Source organism: Physcomitrium patens, chromosome 24 (genome assembly GCF_059467195.1).
Source record: "Physcomitrium patens ecotype Gransden chromosome 24, ASM5946719v1, whole genome shotgun sequence".
Taxonomy (NCBI): domain Eukaryota; kingdom Viridiplantae; phylum Streptophyta; class Bryopsida; order Funariales; family Funariaceae; genus Physcomitrium; species Physcomitrium patens.
This window is the reverse complement of record NC_143433.1, coordinates 14,227,663-14,240,930: the sequence shown is the minus strand read 5'-3', so window position 1 is coordinate 14,240,930 and position 13,268 is coordinate 14,227,663. Positions and strand designations below refer to the sequence as shown.

General features: G+C 33.7%; 1 protein-coding gene across 4 annotated transcripts; it reads right to left on the bottom strand.

Moving 5' to 3' along the window:
- Positions 1–4,112: 4,112 nt before the first annotated feature.
- Positions 4,113–8,447, bottom strand: LOC112276699 (uncharacterized). 4 transcript variants are annotated; one of them, XM_090246887.1, is made up of 7 exons: positions 8,258–8,447; positions 7,898–8,003; positions 7,518–7,760; positions 7,022–7,137; positions 5,767–6,860; positions 4,969–5,227; positions 4,113–4,592 (listed from the first exon to the last, which is right to left on the bottom strand). In XM_090246887.1, exons 5-7 carry the CDS (start codon positions 6,729–6,731, stop codon positions 4,461–4,463), a joined length of 1,356 nt encoding a protein of 451 aa, XP_090103013.1. In that variant the 5' UTR covers positions 6,732–6,860; positions 7,022–7,137; positions 7,518–7,760; positions 7,898–8,003; positions 8,258–8,447; the 3' UTR covers positions 4,113–4,460. The 4 variants fall into 4 exon arrangements, with proteins under 4 accessions (XP_090103013.1, XP_090103012.1, XP_024364038.1 ...); XM_090246886.1 differs by having other exon boundaries at positions 5,767–6,817; XM_024508270.3 differs by lacking the exon at positions 7,898–8,003.
- Between the last annotated feature and the right edge of the window lie 4,821 nt (positions 8,448–13,268).

Below are 13,268 nucleotides of genomic sequence, written 5' to 3'. Positions count from 1 at the left end.
AACCCTAAACCCTAAACCCTAAACCCTAAACCCTAAACCCTAAACCCTAAACCCTAAACCCTAAACCCTAAACCCTAAACCCTAAACCCTAAACCCTAAACCCTAAACCCTAAACCCTAAACCCTAAACCCTAAACCCTAAACCCTAAACCCTAAACCCTAAACCCTAAACCCTAAACCCTAAACCCTAAACCCTAAACCCTAAACCCTAAACCCTAAACCCTAAACCCTAAACCCTAAACCCTAAACCCTAAACCCTAAACCCTAAACCCTAAACCCTAAACCCTAAACCCTAAACCCTAAACCCTAAACCCTAAACCCTAAACCCTAAACCCTAAACCCTAAACCCTAAACCCTAAACCCTAAACCCTAAACCCTAAACCCTAAACCCTAAACCCTAAACCCTAAACCCTAAACCCTAAACCCTAAACCCTAAACCCTAAACCCTAAACCCTAAACCCTAAACCCTAAACCCTAAACCCTAAACCCTAAACCCTAAACCCTAAACCCTAAACCCTAAACCCTAAACCCTAAACCCTAAACCCTAAACCCTAAACCCTAAACCCTAAACCCTAAACCCTAAACCCTAAACCCTAAACCCTAAACCCTAAACCCTAAACCCTAAACCCTAAACCCTAAACCCTAAACCCTAAACCCTAAACCCTAAACCCTAAACCCTAAACCCTAAACCCTAAACCCTAAACCCTAAACCCTAAACCCTAAACCCTAAACCCTAAACCCTAAACCCTAAACCCTAAACCCTAAACCCTAAACCCTAAACCCTAAACCCTAAACCCTAAACCCTAAACCCTAAACCCTAAACCCTAAACCCTAAACCCTAAACCCTAAACCCTAAACCCTAAACCCTAAACCCTAAACCCTAAACCCTAAACCCTAAACCCTAAACCCTAAACCCTAAACCCTAAACCCTAAACCCTAAACCCTAAACCCTAAACCCTAAACCCTAAACCCTAAACCCTAAACCCTAAACCCTAAACCCTAAACCCTAAACCCTAAACCCTAAACCCTAAACCCTAAACCCTAAACCCTAAACCCTAAACCCTAAACCCTAAACCCTAAACCCTAAACCCTAAACCCTAAACCCTAAACCCTAAACCCTAAACCCTAAACCCTAAACCCTAAACCCTAAACCCTAAACCCTAAACCCTAAACCCTAAACCCTAAACCCTAAACCCTAAACCCTAAACCCTAAACCCTAAACCCTAAACCCTAAACCCTAAACCCTAAACCCTAAACCCTAAACCCTAAACCCTAAACCCTAAACCCTAAACCCTAAACCCTAAACCCTAAACCCTAAACCCTAAACCCTAAACCCTAAACCCTAAACCCTAAACCCTAAACCCTAAACCCTAAACCCTAAACCCTAAACCCTAAACCCTAAACCCTAAACCCTAAACCCTCAACCCTAAACCCTAAACCCTAAACCCTAAAACCCTAAACCCTAAAAAACCCTAAACCCTAAACCCTAAACCCTAAACCTCAAACCCTAAACTATAAATCCTAAACCCTAAAATTCCAAAATCAGCATAAAAAGTGCAAAGTCAAACTCTTCATATCTTTCAAATGGAAATTGCATGAGTAAATATTTTTATGTTGTTGCAATCATAACCCTTGATAATAGGGAGGTAGGTGACTTCCGAATTTCAAAATTCTAAGAATATAAGAATTTACCAATCCTAAAGTTTATTTTTAAAACCTCCATATTATCCAAACCATACATTTTTTGGATAAACTAAATACACTATTAGATTCACAACACTTTGAAATAGAAGGATAGATCACTTCAAAATGTTGAAATTCCTTACCAACAAAAAAAGTCAACTCTACAATCAAAAATCAAAGTATCTATATCTATTAAACAAAAAAAACATAAGTAAAATGAATTCTACCATTGGAACCACAATCCTTGAAAATAGGGGGAGAAGGGAGGTAAGTTAACTCAAAATTCCAAAAAAAATATGCTTAGTTTTTGGAGACACACATTAACCCTAAACCTAGCATATTTGTAGGATTTTATAAATCTTTAGATATGAGCATCAAAATATGAAGGTAGGTCACATCAAAATATTAAAATTCCTCACCAATAAGAAAAATCAACTCTACATTTAAAAGTCAAAGTATCTATATGTACCAAATGAAAGAAGCATAAGTAAAGTTATTTCTATCATTGAAACCACAACCCTTGAAAATCGTAGGAATAGGTCAATTTAAAATCCCAAAAAAAGTATGCTAATTTTTTAGAGACATATATATAATCCTAAACCCTTAATCCTAAACCATTGATTTGATGAAGATTTCAAGCAAACAGTTGGAAATTAGAAGTATTATAAATATGGAAATAAGTCAACTCAAAATTTCTAAAATAAGAAGCACACAAAAATTCAACTCTCAAACATGTGTTAAGTCCAAGGCCATATATCTCAATATTGAAAAACTTATAGAGCAAGTTATTCACACCACATGATAGATAGATTCCACAAATAAGAAGGTAATTCAAATCAAAACCTCAAATATTTCTCCTCAATTGCATACATCAACTCAAACATCTTAAATACTAAATATTTAATATTGCCCAATCCATACACATCCACAACAATTCAATGACATGCTTACAATTGGCAACCTCTACATTGACCTAATGATCTTTTCAAAACTTTCAAATATCCCTTGTATTACAAAAGTCAACCATCCTAGAAACAAACTTAAACTACCCTATATCTTGCAAACTAAGAACTTGTTGAACAAGTTATTCACACCATTGGAATTGTAGACCTCAAAAATGGAGAACACATCAACTCAAAATTCCAAAATCCCAAGTACACCCTTGTAATCCTAAATTTGCATTGAATTAAAAAACTTTTTGTAGAATAATAATAAATACATATTTTTTTAATTTTTATTATTTCTTATAAGATATAAATGAACTTGAAATAAAGATAATTTTTTATAAAATTTATGTTATTGAAACAAGTCGGAAATTTAATATTATTATGTTTACACTATCTTTTGTTTGATTGATAAATGTTTCCCACTTTTGTTGTTTTTATTGAATCTTGATGTATTTAAGTAATATGTGAAGTGGGTTTTGTGTAAACTCAAGTCTTTTGATAATTAAATGTTGATGTCTTAATATTTTTAACTAAAAAATGTCACAAAGGATTTAAGTCTTGGGAAATATGGGCTACCAAATTACAAGAGATTGTGCATTCTGATAAGCACAACAAAATAAACAGTACATGCACATATTGAATGTAGAATGCAGTTATGAATATTATAAATAAAAATAATAGAAAACGAAATGCAAAAAAGTATAAATTACATCCTTAAGCAGAGAAATTTATTGCAGAAGTTTAAGAAATTTAACAATTCTTTTTAGTTATGTGAAAGAAATATAATAACTGAATTATAAATACAAATAGAAACAGTGACAAATTATAAATTAAAGAAAAATATTTATAAATTGATAGAAAAATGTCATATTAACTTGTAAGTCAATCAGGTTTTAGGGTTTAGGGTTTAGGGTTGTAACAATTGAAAATTGTAAAAATTTCTTTCAATTTTTGAAAGTATCATCAATTGTTATAATTGTTAGTAAGGCTTGGTAAATCAATGCACAAAAATAGTTGCACTCCAGAATTTTTAAGATCAATCTAATGTAACTATCCAAATGCAGCTTACAACCCAATCCCAATTAATTAGGTGTTTTTTTATACAAGTTTTAATACAAGATTTTTCTTGTTTAGATCAATTTTATTACAGAATGGTTGATTATGAAAAATCAAAAATCAAAAACTGTGATTCATATCATAACCTACTGTAGCTGAAAGTCATTGCGTATTCACCTTCTACACTTTGTTCAGGTGATTGATACAGACGATTAGGTGTGCATTTCTTCATGACGTAAGGAATCTGAAGTGTATCAATAGACCCGTTAAAAGCAGGAAGATCACGGAACAGTTATAATAGTGTAGGGTTTGTGCTCCACAACTGATTAAATTGATTGTTTAATGTCACTAAGGTATCCATGATAACACATTCGATTTAAACTACAGAAACTGTATGCAAGGGAATTGGAATATACGAAAACGAAACTTGAGAAAAAGCTTAAATTAGGGAACGAGCAGAGAGGTTTTAACTGTCCACCATACATGCTAGAAGAACCTAAATGATGTCTTAAAATGTACACTTCGTCATCATTTTAACAAAGATAATGAGGCCGGTCACATTCTGTCTTTCAGAAAACTCTTGTGGACAAACAAATATATAGCTACTTTACAACCAAGCAAAGTGGTGCATACGTAATCATATCTAGGCAGCAGAGGATGAATCCTGCTAAGTGAGCCGACTCCCTTGCACTTACGGTCATCACTCCCAGATTGTCCCCAGCCCAGGATTAAAAAAACATTACGCTATATCCATGAACAGATGTAGTTGTGAAGATCAGCGATGCACAGCTTTCACTGCAGCAACACGTGCAGCATTGGCTGCCTGGTTTGCGAGTGCAACAGCTTTTTTCACTTTATCATCCACCCTCTGCACATCCATTCCTTTCTGTGCTGCCTTTCTCGCTTCCTTCATGAGCATCGATATCAACACAATGACAGAAGTCAATCCCAAGGTAAACGACACGCGACTTTCTAAGCTGCAAAGCCATTTCTCTAAATTCGAAGGGCATGGTAAAAACTAATATCAATCTCGTGAATTAATCTGCGTTGACCAACAAATAGTTGCAAAAATCATGAATGAACAATCTGTCCTATCTTATGGGAATAACCAAAAATGCCTTCGCATGGAATGTAGATCACACTGTATTTTATATCACAAACCAACGTCACAATAGTTTATTTTCTAAACTGAAGTGACAAAGGTTGGTGCTAAGCTTAAAAGAAAGCTTCAGTAATTCGAGCAAAAGACAAAGAGAATAAAAATAAAGACAATGGAGCAATACCTGAACAGCATTCAAGACTTTGAAGTGATTGGTGGCCACTGCGGATGATGAATTCGAGACCTGTGTGCTTCTGCTCTCCAGGGTACCCAAATGCCAATGGCCTGCGTGAGTGTCACCGTTGCGGAAAGTGTAGATACCTAGCCCTTGTTTCCGACCGTCGTGCCATGAGCCTTCATAGCGATGACCATTGGCAAACTTGTAAACACCGTACCCATGCATCTTGTCCGCAAAATAATCTCCGGCATACGTATCTCCATTCCTGGCAAAGCAGATGGATAACATGACTAATGCATCCTCAAAAGAAACTGAGATTGTACTCTCACCGTCTTCCTAATGTTTATTTACATACTTCAGCGAAATGAGCAACAAGTTCTCCGAACAGAAAATTTGAAGAAAATACCTAAGACCCGCTTCATAATAATCACAATGACAGATGGTTTATCATATATTGAAAAGGAAGTGCATCTGACAAGGGAGGAAAAGTGCATTTTTAATTCTATCTATTGACTGTCTTTTCAGTGGAATCACATGGAAAATGAGAAAAAAGTAGGGTCGCAGACCAGTGAACCACGATCACAACATAGGTAATTTCAAAATATGTAATTCAATGGCAAAAGAGCAGGGCTAAATGCAATTTTTAGTTAAATAATCCATTGCATTTGAAACGGCAAGACAGATTTATATTGAACTACCCCAAGCATATGCTACCGAAGTAATAAGTTTGATGTATACTGTGGATTGAACCCCAAGTCAGAAATTGATGAAGTCCTAAGCAAAAACTTTTGAGGCTAGAGGTACCTGAAATGGTAGAAACCGACACCATGTTTCACCCCCCATTTGAATTCACCAACGTAACAACTGCCGTCACCACAAGTCTGCATTCCGCAACCATGGCTTTGACCATTGGACCAGTGACCTGAGTAGACATCCCCTGTATAAAAACGGTAAATGCCATATCCTTCACGCATACCCAAGCGGTATTGCCCTCGATAACGGCTACCACGTGCCCAGGTCTCAACACCGTAACCGTCATATTTACCGTCTACCCAGTCACCTTCATACCTGCCACTTTTGTAGAAATAATATACTCCGCTTCCAGAAAACTTTCCTCGACAAAACTCGCCTTCGTACACGTCCCCATTGCTGAAAGTTTGTACTCCTTCTCCATAAACCTGATTCTTCTTAGATTTGGTGAAACTAGGTGATCTTGTTCCCTGAGACTGCGATCTAACCTTCCACCCACCGTCTTTCCTATCACTCAGCTGCAGTATAGCTCCTAAAGGCTGTATGCAGCTACTATTTACAAAGTTCCAGCTATGTCCCCATGCATCTCTTACAACACCCCATGAAGGAATTACTGTAGCCCACCCAAAGAGGTGAGGAACAGCAAGATGCACCGACACTACAACTGCAACAAACAACACGAACAAGGCAGACACGTTGAACCAATACCAGGGTACGATGTCTATAAAAAGCCACGTCAGGCCATGAGAAGGACCAGCCTTTACGCACCACCATACAAAAGGCACGGCTATGATGATAGAGGGGGGAACGAGCAGCTGGAGACGCTCTCGCAAATATCCATATCCATCTCCAATGGACCGTCCTTCTCGGCTTCCACCTGTCTGAGGCCAGCAAGTTCTGCTTTTGCTCGGTTCGTGACCACGATGCAACTCATCCAACGAAGTAAGACTATTGATTCCAGACTTGACGGTGGGAGACCGCAGCAACGATGGAGATTTGCTCAATTTTGACATTTCCATACTACGAAGTCCATGACCTGCCTCTTAGTTGACCAGAAGTACGAAATGAATTCAAATCCTTCAACATCCCTTTTGAGAACAGAACACTGCCAGAATACCACATAGAAATACTGAGTGTATAGACACAGCCTGGATCACACCGATAAGCTGTCAGTAATTTCATTGTCCCCGAGCTAGCTTCCAAACACCTGAGCTCTGTGATGAAGAACACAAAGCAAAAAGTGAAATACTTGAATATGTTGACGTTCAGTCTACTGTCACAAGCCTTGTACGCAATACGGCATACCTACCTAAGTCATTAGTATAGATACCGCCATGCTCCTTTCGTTGCGAAGGCAAACTGAACAACTTGGTACTTCATGGCCTTCAATTGCGCGCTGTCTCCACACCCTTGCAACTGGTCCACCTGAAGCATTTCATACGTTTAAATCAAAACTCATCTCGACATGTGTTGTAAACACTAGGGTGATACTATACACTTCCTGTATTCTACCGAAAGAAACTATGAACAACGTCAAATATCATGCATCGTTCAAGCTCGCCATCGTGGAACAATAACTGCTTATACTGAATGTCTCGGAGACAAAACAGGATGCCCTGTGTGCTAAAGGTGGCTTCGGGCAACATGCCTACACTTCGGCACAACCACCTAGTAACGTTATAAACATAGCCACACTCGGTCGAACATATCCCGTATAGTAAAATAAGTTGTATTTACCTAAAACCTTCGCAGGAAATAGCATTAGACAGCAATATGAAAACGATAGACCAGGACAGAGGGAAAACCTGGATCGGGTTTCGGATATAATTTGAAAAGGACGAGGCCACCTCCTACGCACACCCATACCTGAACAGTCCTATACTGTTTCCTCTCACACAACCACTCACAAACTCACTTGAATAGCAGGAGTAACGAAGGCGGAACCAAACATCATTGCCAAATCAGATTGCACACATCGCCGCAGGAAGCTGTGCCAATAGGCATGGAGAAATACTTCGGGTATTCAAACACGACGGCACTTCTGGGGTCTAGCAACAAAACATTAACAACATCCTAGCGTTAGTATAGCATCGCCACAGCGAATCAAAGTCGGCTATCTATAAGAACATAAGCAGATAGGAGGACACGACAGGCTTGCAGATGTAGAATTGGAGCAATACATCACCTTGACCCTGCAAGAAAAAGGAGCTGGGTATACTCATAACCCTGGTGAAATGTAGTGAAGATGTTGAACATCCGAGGCTTGCTACAACGTCTCATGTGCAGTGTATCTTTAAATGGAAAAGAAAAGTATAAAACTCTTAGCGAAAGCGAAAAAACCAAAATTCTCTCTCATTTGCCCACATGCTGTGCAGTAAAATGATTGTACAAATATAAATGCAACGATTTTCAGTTGACCTGAGAAGACGTCAGTAAACAGATGCACCAGAACTTAGGGTAGCAGCACAAGAGAGATATAGAGTGTGAGTAAGCAAGCACGAGACGAAGAAGAGAGGAGGTGAGGGTTGAGGGAGAAGAGCAATACCTGAAAAGCAGGCGAACCCTAGCGACAGAGTGACGCAGAATTGATGAGGGGGATGATGCGGCGCTCTATTGGGAAAGGCAATGCAGTGGTGGCACAAAAAGGAAGATGGGAAGTAGAGGCAGCGGTGGTAGAAACAACGATGGCAGTGATGTGGGTGGGTTCAGGGCAAGATGGTTGTAGAGACACTACCAGAGCAGAGGATAAGTTGGGAGACAGTGAGGAAGACGAAGAAGTAGAAGCGTAAGGGAGTGGGAGGGGCAGGGGGCAGTAGGAAGGCATGCTGTGATTCGAGTCTAGTCAACTACACTGTCTAGAGTGGTGGAGCATGGTCAAGTGCGGGGGGGGGGGGGGGAGATAGAATTGAATGGAAGGCGAGGATGATCCTTCCCTTCCCTGCCCTTCCGTCGCCCTGCTTGCGTGCGTTCTGCCGTGATATGATTTTTTGTGTTGCGCAAGTGCTGCCGCCGACCCTCGTTATTTGCGATGCTGCGTCACGCTTTCCCGTGCTGCTGCCCCCGATGCACCCCCTTATTCGTATTATTAGTATTATTATTATAATATTGTCGTCATTCTCTCCTTTCTGTTCCAAATTATATTCTCCACATCATATTTCTACCACGCCTTCTCTCCTTTCGCTGCTCCTGATGGTGTCGCATGTGGGTGAGTAACCATTTCTTAGTTTACACCACCCACTTGTCCAACTGCTGGACACTAATTCGTCCATTCTTCCTCCGACATAATTCCATCGTTTACAACGAGTGATTCAAAACCTTACTTTCTCGAAACCCCAGGAGGTGTGTAACGTCGAACAGGTTAAACCTAAACCCATAACGACAGAGAGATTAAAAAATTTCAAACAAAATTCAAAAATCTTGCAAACTACGCAATTAGTCAAAAATACTCAACGATGTAAATAATTTCAGCAAGAACAAATCACGCACGGTAAACCTAAAACTAAAATAAAACATCCCTTGCATGGACAAGGACAACAGCTACACGTTCAACTCGCACGACACATAACCCACATTGACAAACCCGAACACATCGTTTGATTACAGATTTGCCAATTAGGGTTAAGAAAACAGATTGTCGAATTTTGGTTAAAGGCCATATACCAAGGACAAAAGTTAAGACATTTAAATTGAGAACTCAAAGTAAAGTATATGGCTGCATGACCTAGTATCGAAGCTAATGAAATGAACACCACAGGATTAATAATAAAATAATATAAACTTAGTAAGAAAATACCAAATTCACAATCATGGTGTAAAGCATAAAAATAATAGTTAATCTACTGGAGTTCAAACACAAGGGTTCAAAGTAAAAGTTTGAAGTTCAATAATGATAGATAAGGAATTGGGGTCCATGTAAAAAGACACAGCCCTATAACTTGTGGTTGATTTTAGGAATCTTGAATTTTAGATACTGCAGCTCAAATTCAAGAAGTTATAATTTAATGTTTAAGGATTCAAAGTTTAAAATTTTAAATCCATGCATACACCCTATAAAATCCACACACATATACACACAACAACAAAAGAAAAAAGAAAAAAAGAAAAAAATGAATGAATGAATGAATGAAAGAAGAGGAAGGACAAATTCTAAAATGAAAGTAGAGATCAATGTAAGGAATAAAAAAAGAAAAGAAAAGAAAAAGAGATGGATTTGAATTTAAAATCATGGATATGGGAAATAACTTCTACAAAATACAATCCAGAATAAAGAACAAACATTCTAAAAGAGACGCTACACACAAGTTTTAAAGTTAATATAGAAACCAAAAAAAATATGTATTAGTGATTACAAATCAAAGCTCTAAATGTAAAGACATAGGATTTATGGTTTAAGATATGATGGTTAAAGAATTTAAGAGTGCATAATTTGAATTATAGGGTTTCAAGGCAAAATGTTGAGATTTAAGGATTATAGATTTTATGATTTGTATCAAGGATTCAAAAATAGTAGCAATGAAATTAGAATCATATACACAATTTTTAATTTAGAAGTAACATATATATATATATATATATATATATGTGTGTGTGTGTGTTTTGAAATTTCTTTTCACATCGCAATTTCTAAAAAGTTAATAGATGCTTTCAATGTCATTTGTGATGTAGGAGTTAGTTTTCTAATATAAAATAATGTTTGCTTAGAATAAGTCAGTAAAATGACTATTTTTGGTATACCTTTGTTTGCCCTCATAATTTCTTTCACTAATTTAATAAAAGATCTATTATACAATTATAATAAAATTTTATTTACACCTTAGTAATAAAATATGTTTTCAAAAATAAATCATTTTTTATCTAAGGATTACATTGTAATTGTAAATTCAATAGTTTATATGGTAATCTTCTTTATATAATAATAATAAATTTACTAGTTTAATATATAAATTTGTATGTCAAAGAATATACCAAAGTTAATGTAAAATTACATATTATTTATATTAGGAATTTAAAGATATTAGTCATGATTATATTCTTATTACTCTACTAACAATGAACTAACTAAGTTACATAATTACTTTGTTTATGCTACAACAATAAAAATATCAATTTAGAGTATACTCTTGTTTATAATAAAAACTCGTTTATGTTTTGTATTAAGATAAATATTATTTTGGTATAATCTTAGAATTTTTTTAAATTTAAATTTATTTAAAAGATTTAAGTAAAAATATTAGTATCTATTAAGATTTTGTGCTATGACTACTACTTATACATTTTGGTCTTCTTCTACAATTCATTAAAAATAATATATTGTTGTATCTTCTTATATGTCAATGCTTTTAAAGGTTCTACTATACTATTAATCACTATATTAATTTCATTCTACTTGATATTATGGTTAAACTCACAAAAATACCAATAATCATTTAAAAGATTTTAAAAAGTAAAAAATTTTAACAAGGATTTAAAATAGGATATTCAATAGTAGAAGTTTAAAATAATGCATTGTAGCAACTTGGTTTCACAATATAACATCTATTTTAAATTATATAATTAAACCAATATAATTCTTTATAATTATGTCTTGATATCAAAAACAAAAAAGATAAAAAACAGTAAAATCTTTATATTATCAAATATATACTAAATTATATTTTTTTAACCATATACTTAAAATTTTGAGTACATTTTTAATTAGATAAATAAATAGTCTTTTTTCTACTATTTTCACTAATTGTTTTATAACCAATGCTTATATTATGTAAATAAATAAATATAAATAGATTGAATCATATTTGGTAGAAAATATCTTTCTTATTAAACATTAAAAATGCTCTTTAGACACAAATTAGATTTTATTCAAGGACACAATCATAGCAAATGATCCAATTGTAATTAAAAAATTAATAAAAGATAATTTCTATATATTTTTAGATAATATTATCATATATTTTTAAAACTACCTTTATATATATATATATATATATATATATATTTCAAGAGTATAAAAGAATATTAAAAAAAATACTTTGTGTAGCAAAACTGTAAATACTATACTATATACTTTTAAAAAAATTATATATATATATACACTTTACAGAAATTAAGTGAATTGTTTGAAATAAATCAATTCAAATGACCATTTAAAAAGGTATAGATTAGACAAATCAAAGAATTTTAATGCAATGTTTAATTTTTGTATTAAAAATATATTATTTAATATATATATATATATATATATATATATATATATATAAGTAGTTTCTTAAATTTTAAAAATAACTTACAAAAACCTAAATATGAAAGTAACATTTTAGATTTTCAGAAAAAAAAAAATATAAAAAAAAAAATAAAAAAACTTTAACTTCTATTATATGTCATGTATAATTCTTGAAATTGGTTTTTTTAAAAATAAGAAATATACTAAAATATGCATTGGATGTCATTTTATTACAAATAGGGACATATAATAAACTTGTATCTATTGATTTTTATTAAGAAAAATTCTCACCAATCAAAATTAGTGATGAGATAGACAATAAGAACTTCTTGCTATTGTAGATCTATTTCAAGAATGGCATTATTGTTTACATGATATTAATCCATTCACAATTTATATTAATAATAATAAAATTGTGTATTTTACATTAACATGTATCTTAGATTATTGTCAAATTTATTAAATCATATATTATATATATATTTTTTGAATATAAAATATTATCTTAGTAATTAACATATATTATTAAATGCCATGGCTAGATACTTCTATCTCATACTGAAAGAAGAAAGCATTGCATAAGATCAATAACAAACCTTCTTTATGAAATTTAAGCAGTTGCATTTTTTAAGCCGTAAAACCAATAATTCCAATCCACAATGTTATTTGTTATAGAACTTGTTTAAGGAGCTTATTAGACGCTATTATTTTAGATGTTATCAATAACCCATATGATGTTTCAATAATTATGACATTAAAGACTATTTATAGTACATTATTTATAGTACATTAAAGATTATTTATATTACATTATATCTACTATAAATAAAATTTATATATTTTGTAATACAAAGCACAATTAAATTATCTTTAAGCACTTTAATTTTTCAATAGTAAGATAATTTACATAGCAGACAGCTTTAGAATTTTTTTCTAAATTTTTTTTAGTAGATATAAATATAGAAAATTGTCAAAACATATTTAATCTTATGACATTTGTTCTTAAGCAAAGACTCATCATTAATTCTGTGGATTTCTTCAATGTTTGCATATTCCAAAATTATTTTCGTCATTTGTTTTTTAAAAAAAAATTAAAAACCTTTCAATCACAAATTCTTACAACTCTATTTTTGTAAAGGTGCATCATGTAATCAAATTAAAACATTTAGTACAATATAAAACTTTAAAACCCTAAAATCCTGGACTTTGTTTAAGTAATATCTATTAAAATTATAGATATTTAGATAATATTATATTTAAAAAACTATTTTAATTTGTATCAAAATTATATAGGATAATTTTTAGTTAAATATAACTTATTATCAAACTTTATTAT

What these genes read in the sequence shown, in the direction of transcription:
- LOC112276699 (XM_090246887.1), bottom strand. Translation starts at nt 6,731, where the DNA reads ATGGAAATGTCAAAATTGAGCAAATCTCCATCGTTGCTGCGGTCTCCC. An exon ending in GTCGGTTTCTACCATTTCAG is followed by an intron (nt 5,228 to 5,766) that starts GTACCTCTAGCC and finishes CTGCTTTGCCAG; the next exon opens with GAATGGAGATACGTATGCCG. An exon ending in AAGTCTTGAATGCTGTTCAG is followed by an intron (nt 4,593 to 4,968) that starts GTATTGCTCCAT and finishes ATGCTCATGAAG; the next exon opens with GAAGCGAGAAAGGCAGCACA.